At 48.5% G+C, this 9,653-nt stretch overlaps 1 protein-coding gene across 2 annotated transcripts in view; it reads right to left on the bottom strand.

Moving 5' to 3' along the window:
• Positions 1–411: 411 nt before the first annotated feature.
• IBSP (integrin binding sialoprotein) overlaps positions 412–9,653 on the bottom strand; it is a 33,337-nt gene continuing 24,095 nt past the window's right edge. For both annotated transcript variants that reach the window (XM_075578432.1, XM_075578441.1), the window contains one exon: positions 412–1,864. In XM_075578432.1, the coding sequence (XP_075434547.1) occupies positions 1,388–1,864 (477 nt within the window). In that variant the 3' untranslated portion in view covers positions 412–1,387. The remainder of the gene's footprint in view (positions 1,865–9,653) is intronic.

The raw sequence follows: 9,653 nt of genomic DNA, 5'->3' as shown, positions 1-9,653 counted from the left end.
TAGCTATGGCCTGTACTGTTTAGTAAGTCTCCCAAGGTGGAATAGGCTTTATTTTTATGCTTTGTGTTTTGCCTTAATTAGACAGTGTATCCAATGTTTTGTTTTGTTTGTGGAGAAATATACCACAACGTTTTGGTACAGCCTAAAATACATTGTATGGACTCTTAACTGATCTCACCTACAGGCCGCTCTGTCATAATGATAAGAAAGAGGATTGGTTCAATCTCAGCTATTAACGTACATTGTGAAAAAAAATATCCAGAACTAAGGTGTTCATTATTTAATTTGTTTCTTAGAATACATTCCCAAAACGTGTAAACATTGAATTTAGATATTTCTAGTGTAGTAATCGAAAAAGGAATTGTAGAATTCACTATCCAATATTGTTAACAGGTAACAATGCTTGTCCTGGCAAAATGACGCTAAGGGTACTGCTATCTCAAATCCACTTCTTTCCCAGGGAGCTAATGTACGGTATGTGTGTCTCTCTCTCATCCCATCTCAAAATCCAACAGTGGTATAGATGTGTACACAGAGGAACCTACACAATGAAAGACTTACAAGGCTGGCTCCATGTTTATTAGGGATCTTCTGCCAGTGCCCATTATACTCTGTATTACTATTATTAATTAATTCATCTATTCGTTCGTTCATTGCCGTTGACTTAGAGAGGTATTAACTGCGGTTGTCAAAGAAGAGATCCACATATCTTCACATGCGACATCCATTGCGAATAGAATGACATGAAGAAAGTTTTGTTACAAAGTCATGTGAAAAAGTATCCTGTTTTAACTGTAATAAGTAGCATATTAACTCAATAATTAAACGTTCTACAATATTTTGTTCCAGAAAATCATATTTATGTAAACAGTACAGTGAGGGTTTATGTTTGGTTCATCCATATATAATTCAGTAAATATAGAATATTTGTCAAATTGCATATCATTACAGTACAGTATATGTGGATGTACTTTCTATTGATGAATTCGTTTCTATTCATGAGCCTTTGTATTTAGTAAATGTTTTAGAGCACCTCAAATAACACTTTCTGTGCAGGAGAAAACTTGCAACACACTTCTTAACAAGACTCAATTCACATGTGTTTTGCTAGATTCTCTCAAAAGTAGACATTATAAACAAAATCAGACAATATTATTTATTCTTCAGAAGTACTGCTTCTGCAGTTATAGGAATTCCATAATTTGCTACAATAAAGTACTTAATAATATAAGAAAAACAATAAAACATAGCCCGTACTTTGTATGGGGTTCACTAAGTGGTATCAGAGCTTGATCCCACGTTTACTGCCATTGACTTGAGCAGCAATTAGCATGGGATTGAACCCTGATACTCCTCATCCGAGTTTAGTGAATCTATCTCTTTGTGTCTATTGATAGTAGTAGTATTCTTGAACATTATTTCCATCATACATGTGGTTTCTATAGTTGTATTCATCCTCATGTCTCGCATAATTGTCACCTCTGACACTCTTAACCTCATTTTCATGCTCATATCCTTTTTCATACTGTTCTCCGTTATAACCATTTTCATATTGTTCTCCGTTATAACCATTTTCATATTGTTCTCCGTTATAACCATTTTCATACTGTTCTCCGTTGCTCGCCGTTTCATATGCAGCAGTGCTGCTAATGTCTCCGTTGCTGCCTTCTTCATTACCTAAGTTTTCATCGTCAGTACTTCCAGGGATCCCAGTGACACCACCGCTAATGGCCTCGGGTTGGCCAGTGGTCGACTCAACAGTGCTCACTTGTGTAGGTTCCACTTGATTACTGTTCTCCGTAACACTTGATTGCTCACCATTCTCACTCTCCGTTCCATTTTGGTTGGCAGAATTGCCTTCCACCTATTCAAATAGCAAGACAATAAATGGAAATTAAAAAAGTTATACAATCATTATTATTATTATCATCGGTTATTTGTAAAGTGCCAACATATTCCGCAGCGTGGTACAATTTTGGGTAAATTACATAAACAGAATGATATACCAAATAAGGACAAAGAGGCACAAATAGATACAGACGTTAATGACTAATAACTTTCAAATCCTTTACAACATTTTTTTTTTATAGAAAAAATAGGAAACAATTCCTAAAAGATCAATGCTCAAAAAATGTCCATGGCTAACGAGAAACAGTATTGTAATAAAAAAATCCATATAATGATTCAATAAGTTGAATATCATGTAAGCATACATATCTTTTAGAATTTTTTTTTAGTTTAACAATTGTTCTTATTCTTTTCCTTTTTGACTTTATTATTATTATTATACATTTGCATTATGGTTATTGTGTTTGGCATCTAATGTTTACTGTACTATTTTGTACATACCATATTATCATAGATAAGGGCTGGGGTGCACAAACTGGGGGTGTGTTAGATTTTACTAGGTTGCAGAGGCCCCATGCTCTTCCCCAAGGCATTTAAATTAAATGCAGGGGGACCGTGCGAGGCCTCTGCAACCTGATATTTGATATATAGATTCATTATACATATTTGGGATCGTCTTCTTTTGCCACTTTTGAGATATTCAATATGATCCTTTTTCTCTCTAGCGAGTATTGGGTATGTAATAATCAGTATTATGATTACTACAGTATGCCTTCGTTACAGTATATATAAATTATTGTTATATACTGTACTTTGCATTGGCTATGTTTATAACTTAGTTTAGATACAACATTGTATCATGCATATTTTCAATATTGTTTCTTTATTGATTGTCATTTTTGTTACATGTTGACCTTGACAAAGCGTCATCTGACACGAAACGTACGTCAGTGCGTGTCGCCGTTACGTAACATCCTCATGTGAGTCTGTAGAGGGGAGGGTGATTAGGGTTCGTTGATACTAGTGTAATATTTTACTATTTTGGATACATACTATCTTAGTCCTGAGCTACAGTACACAGCTACTATCACGGCACCTTGGTTGTAGAGCGGATATGAATACACTTAGCCTAAGTAATTTGGGTTGCAAACCGGATCAGCAAGCTGAATGTTTCATAGCTCTATTACTACACTACTATATAATGCTGTATATAATGCCGACGTCTGTAACATTAACTCTATCCTCAATCGAGGACTATCACTACAAAATGGTGTCCTATATATTCGATATCAACAATAGGGCATTAAGCAATTATGCAGTATACTCATTGACAGGTACTGAGAACATACATCTGTTAGCGATACAATATAACTACCGGATTGACATTTGTACTAACATCCCGGTACTAGCTACCGTAGACATACAAACACTCATAACGGGTCCACTAAATAGCTTATAAGCAGTGGTGTAATTTGTCTCGATACTTACTCCGGTTGTATTCATTCTTATACTTACCTATCTAGGTCTGTCAATATCCTGCCCTGTTAACTCTTATGAGAGACAGTTTTAACTACCCTCCTTATATAAGATATGGGGAGGCGAAATATAGATGTATTTTTTTATACATCAAACTATACTCAGAGTGTGCGTTGATTACTCCTCCCACTGCTGACAACAGAGGCTCTGTGTGCCCCTTTCCCCCTCTAGTCACAACTTAGCAGCAGTAAATAAGTCTAACAACTGACGCTGCATGATTATTAAGTCTGCAAGTCTGTGACCGAATTACTATTTGGGTGTCGGAACGCAGACCCCATTTAATTTACTAGTGAGAAACCATAATATATGTTTCCTTATGCTCTTATGTTTTTTAATACGTTAGCTGTTAACTCTATCCTCCCCTACAAGGGGTTTAGTTCTCCTGATAGGCTCCTTATGCATATGGAGCCGAGAACATTTGTGTGACCAATGTACCCATTCATTAGGGGCTGACCTGGGCCTACAGTATATTTTATATCACTATAGCCAGGAGTCACTAAAACAATCCCCTGCGTTTATATCAGGATCGGACAAACAAAGGATTTATTCTAGTGAGAGATTACAGTCATTTTGTGTCTTAATGTTCTTTTTTATGTCTTGTCTTTGTTCAACATTATTTTAGTATTATCTTATACTATATTAGTGAAAGCACTGTATGTTTGCCTGCCTGCCTGCATGCATGCATGCCTGCCTGCTGGATGTCCGGTGTCCCTAGCGGCAATCTCATTGGTCCCTTGGCCCGCCCGTCCCCGCACACCTCTCATTGGCCTCACACACTCACACCACCCCCTTGGCCCGCCCCCCACACCTCTCATTGGCCTGAGGCGGAGTGACGGGCCAAAGGTCCAAAAAAATAAATAAAACACACACACACACACACACACACACACACACACACACACACACACACACACACACCTCTCTCCCCTCTCCAAATCACCTTTTCCCCCTCCCCAGCGGCATCACCTCTTCCCCCTCCCCAGCGGCATCACCTCTTCCCCCTCACCAGCGGCATCACCTCTTCCCCCTCCCCAGCGGCATCACCTCTTCCCCCTCCCCAGCGGCATCACCTCTTCCCCCTCCCCAGCGGCATCACCTCTTCCCCCTCCCCAGCGGCATCACCTCTTCCCCCTCCCCAGCGGCATCACCTCTTCCCCCTCCCCAGCGGCATCACCTCTTCCCCCTCCCCAGCGGCATCACCTCTTCCCCCTCCCCAGCGGCATCACCTCTCCCCGCTCCAAATCACCTCTCCCCGCTCCAAATCACCTCTCCCCGCTCCAAATCACCTCTCCCCGCTCCAAATCACCTCTCCCCCCTCCCCGCTCCAAATCACCTCGCCCCCCTCCCCGCTCCAAATCACCTCGCTTCCCGCAGCTGCCACGCGGCGCGTAAGATGGCGGACCCCCTTCCTCCCTCGCGGCGCCGAGTCAGACGGTGGCGGCGCCCGGAAGTACAGGTAGGTGTCGCTCCCCACCTCCGGCGCCAAACGGAACTGAGAAAGGGCGCATCAACTGAGGTGTGTGTGTGTGTGTGTGTGTGTGTGTGTCACTGTCCACTGCCCCCCCCTCCTATCCACTGCCCCCCCCTCCTGTCCACTGCCCCCCCCTCCTGTCCACTGCGTCCCCCCTCCTGTCCACTGCGTCCCCCCTCCTGTCCCCCCTCCTGTCCACTGCCCCCCCTCCTGTCCACTGCCCCCCCTCCTGTCCACTGCCCCCCCCTCCTGTCCACTGCCCCCCCCTCCTGTCCACTGCCCCCCCCCTCCTGTCCACTGCCCCCCCCTCCTGTCCACTGCCCCCCCTCCTGTCCACTGCCCCCCCCCTCCTGTCCACTGCCCCCTCCCTCCTGTCCACTGCCCCCCCCCCTCCTGTCCACTGCCCCCCCCTCCTGTCCACTGCCCCCCCCTCCTGTCCACTGCCCCCCCCTCCTGTCCACTGCCCCCCCCTCCTGTCCACTGCCCCCCCCTCCTGTCCACTGCCCCCCCCTCCTGTCCACTGCCCCCCCCTCCTGTCCACTGCCCCCCCCTCCTGTCCACTGCCCCCCCCTCCTGTCCACTGCCCCCCCCTCCTGTCCACTGCCCCCCCCCTCCTGTCCACTGCCCCCCCCCTCCTGTCCACTGCCCCCCCCCTCCTGTCCACTGCCCCCCCCCCTCCTGTCCACTGCCCCCCCCCCCTCCTGTCCACTGCCCCCCCCCCTCCTGTCCACTGCCCCCCCCTCCTGTCCACTGCCCCCTCCCTCCTGTCCACTGCCCCCCCCTCCTGTCCACTGCCCCCCCCCTCCTGTCCACTGCCCCCCCCCCCTCCTGTCCACTGCCCACCCCTCCTGTCCACTGCAGGAAATGCAGGGGGAGGAATCCATGCCTTTGAGGCGCCCCCCCCCCTCCCTTTGACGCCCCCCCCTCCCTTTGACGCCCCCCCCTCCCTTTGACGCCCCCCCCCCCCCTCCCTTTGACGCCCCCCCCTCTCCCTTTGACGCCCCCCCCCTCTCCCTTTGACGCCCCCCCCCTCCCTTTGACGCCCCCCCCCTCCCTTTGACGCCCCCCCCCTCCCTTTGACGCCCCCCCCCCTCCCTTTGACGCCCCCCCCTCCCTTTGACGCCCCCCCCCCTCCCTTTGACGCCCCCCCCCTCCCTTTGACGCCCCCCCCCTCCCTTTGACGCCCCCCCCCCTCCCTTTGACGCCCCCCCCCCTCCCTTTGACGCCCCCCCCTCCCTTTGACGCCCCCCCCCTCCCTTTGACGCCCCCCCCCCTCCCTTTGACGCCCCCCCCCTCCCTTTGACGCCCCCCCCCTCCCTTTGACGCCCCCCCCTCCCTTTGACGCCCCCCCCTCCCTTTGACGCCCCCCCCCTCCCTTTGACGCCCCCCCCCTCCCTTTGACGCCCCCCCCCCTCCCTTTGACGCCCCCCCCCCTCCCTTTGACGCCCCCCCCCTCCCTTTGACGCCCCCCCCCTCCCTTTGACGCCCCCCCCTCCCTTTGACGCCCCCCCCCTCCCTTTGACGCCCCCCCCCTCCCTTTGACGCCCCCCCCCTCCCTTTGACGCCCCCCCCCTCCCTTTGACGCCCCCCCCCTCCCTTTGACGCCCCCCCCCCTCCCTTTGACGCCCCCCCCCGCCTTTGACGCCCCGCGCGCACACACTGACTGACTGCCGCACGCACGCACACACTGACTGACGCGCACACAAAGCCTGACTGACGCACGCACACACTGACTGAGGCACACACTGACTGTGTGTGCGTCAGTCAGTCTGTGTGTGTTTGTGTTTCTGCCTCAGACTCACTGACGCGCGAGCAAACACACAGTGACTGACGCACACACGCTACATGAAGCTGTAAAGGAGGGAGGGAGGGGGGGGACTGGATTGATGTGAATGGGGGACAAACAGAGAGAGGGGGGAGGAGAGAGAGGAACGGGAACATTACATCCCGGGCAACGCCGGGTCTCTCAGCTAGTTACCTAATAAAAGTTACAAAATAATTCACATATCTTGATATTGAATGTGGAGTATAGGGGCTCTTTTCTTCTTGTCCTCTACAAGATATTGTTTTCTATGTGATTTGCTCCTAGCAACTTATCTATAACTTTGACAATAGCAAGAGCACTTTTCCCAATTTTCCCTCCCCCCCGCATATATTGTTTGATTTTATAAATAGACTGTTGCCAGGAAAGAATAACGTATGTATAACGTTGTCATGATGTTTTTAAAAACAAACATGAGGTATGTTGTGTACAGTAGGAATACATTGTTGTGCTTTTCACATTATTGAGACTGTAGCAACTACTGTCGCGGCCGAGTTTATTCGAGCATTTGCCCGGTCTCGGCCGCGACAGTAACCTGGCGCGCGCCGGGATGTCCCGGGCGCGCGCCGAAGCCTCGGAGGAGAGGCCCGCCGATCGGGGCTTCCCCCTCTCCTCTCCGGGTCCGCCGGGTCCCCCGGAACCCCCTGCCGCCGTCCCCCACATCGCGGGACACCAGGGCTCCCTCGGGGAGCCCTGGACGCGCGTGCAGGGGGCGCAGGCACCCGATGACGCGTGACCGCGCATCGGTGACGCGCGGCACGCCGAGGGGATGCCACTAGCAAGCCGGGAAATCTCCCGGCTTGCGGAAGTGGCCGCACTCTAATAAAGTGTGCCGCCAGTGTAATCTGTCTTTTTAAATGTCTGTGAAAGTCTTACTGTAGTGCCGACGAGTATTCTAAAACAAACCTGGGGCAATCACCAACAAGACCCAGGTAAACGCTGGGTACATGCTGGGTACATGCTGCAATATTTCAGTGACATTTCTGCAGAGACTAATAGCTCATCGGATTAACACAGCAGGGGTCCCTGGCAGTCCCATTTAGTTTGAATGGGACTGCCAGGGACCCCCGCTGTTAATCCGATGGGCCATTGCAGACAGACTAATGGCCCAACGGATTAACAGCGGGGGTGCCTGGCAGTCTCATTCAAACAGAATGGGACTGCCAGGGACCCCTGCTGTCTTAATCCGATGGGCAATTAGTCTCTGCAGAAATGTCACTTAAATTTTGCCGCATGTACCCAGCATGTACCTGGGTCTTGTTGGTGATTGCCCCCGGTTTTCCAAGGCAAGTTTAAGGCAAGTTTTAGAATACTCGTCGGCGCACCTGTATGTTAAGTGTTTGGTATTTCAGTGGGCATCCAAACCAGCTTGTGATTGGCCTAGCCTGCTCTGACGGCGCGAAACCATCTCACTTCTGGGTTCGCGACACATTTAAATACCTAGGTTTGAGTCTTGTTCAAACAGGGGCCTTGACAAAGCACTCGCCGCGCTAAACATGTTGGCCTGTTGTACCTCATTTTTAATGATCAAATAAAACAACTATTTTTCTTGGAGCTACTCTCCCTACCTCGTTTTTTTGCCATGGTGGTGTGACGCAGATACCCACTTACCTTCTATATCCGGAGGTAGACTTTTATTTAATAAGGTACGTAATGAAATTGCAGCACTGCAATGATTATTATGTGTGAGATATATAAGTAACTAGTGTTAATGAAGTGAAATCGCCTCCTCTTGAAGAGCCTAGCAAAAGGCAAAAAGGTGTGTGCATGCATGGTAATAGATTTTCATATTTTATAATAAAATGGCCATTATAATAAAAGTGGACACCATCTACTGCTTCTGATTCCTGCATTTGAACTACACTGGAAAGGAGTATATCATCCCAGACTGCACATCTCAACCCATTACTATTGCTGTGATGCCACCTTTACTTTTTATATTGACTGTAACCTCCCTTATTTTCAAATTATGCACTTCCTTCCACCAGCCTCATCATGTCTCTAACGCCGCGGCTTGGCTAGAGGGGCGCCGCGATCAGAGCCGCCAGCAGCGGGAAACAAGGGCTGCTAGCTAATTTAAAAAAAAAAAAAAAAAAAACCCTCTGAGGGGAAGCAGAGGAGCGGTCACGTGACCGCTCCCATCCAATGGGGCTGCAGCCTGCCCGGCATTGCAACTACTGAGCCACCAGACAGCACCAAGGTGTCTGTGAGAGAGAGAAAAAAAAAACGGGCTGCAGGGGGTGTGTGTGAAAAACGGGCTGCAGGGGGTGTGTGTGAAAAACGGGCTGCAGGGGGTGTGTGAGAAAAACGGGCTGCAGGGGGTGTGTGTGAAAAACGGGCTGCAGGGGGTGTGTGTGAAAAACGGGCTGCAGGGGGTGTGTGTGAAAAACGGGCTGCAGGGGGTGTGTGTGTGTGTGTGTATATATGTGTGGTGTGTGTGTATATATGTATATATGTGTGGTGTGTGTATATATGTATATATGTGTGGTGTGTGTATATATGTGTTATGTGTATATATGTATATATGTATATATGTGTGGTGTGTGTGTGTGTGTGTGTGTGTGTATATGTATATATGTGTGGTGTGTGTGTATATATGTGTGGTGTGTGTGTATATATGTATATATGTGTGGTGTATATATATATGTGTGATATATGTGTGGTGTGTGTATATATGTGTGGTGTGTGTGTATATATGTATATATGTGTGGTGTATATATATATGTGTGGTGTATATATATATATATATATGTGTGGTATATACATATATATATATGTGTGTGTGTGTGTGTGTGTGTGTGTGTGTGTGTATATATATATATATACAGTGTTCGACAATCCTATACATTTACTCGCCCGGGGCGGGTGGATTTAACCCCCAGGCGAGTAACTATTGGCCCAAGCAGCACACGTGTTTTGTTTTTTAAATTTTCCCTGCTCGCGCTGAAATTTCCCTGCTCGCGCTGGCTGAAAAAA

The sequence above is a fragment of the Ascaphus truei genome, chromosome 1 (genome assembly GCF_040206685.1).
Source record: "Ascaphus truei isolate aAscTru1 chromosome 1, aAscTru1.hap1, whole genome shotgun sequence".
Classification (NCBI taxonomy): domain Eukaryota; kingdom Metazoa; phylum Chordata; class Amphibia; order Anura; family Ascaphidae; genus Ascaphus; species Ascaphus truei.
Note: the sequence above shows the minus strand (reverse complement) of the source record. Positions and strands in the feature narration are given on the sequence as shown.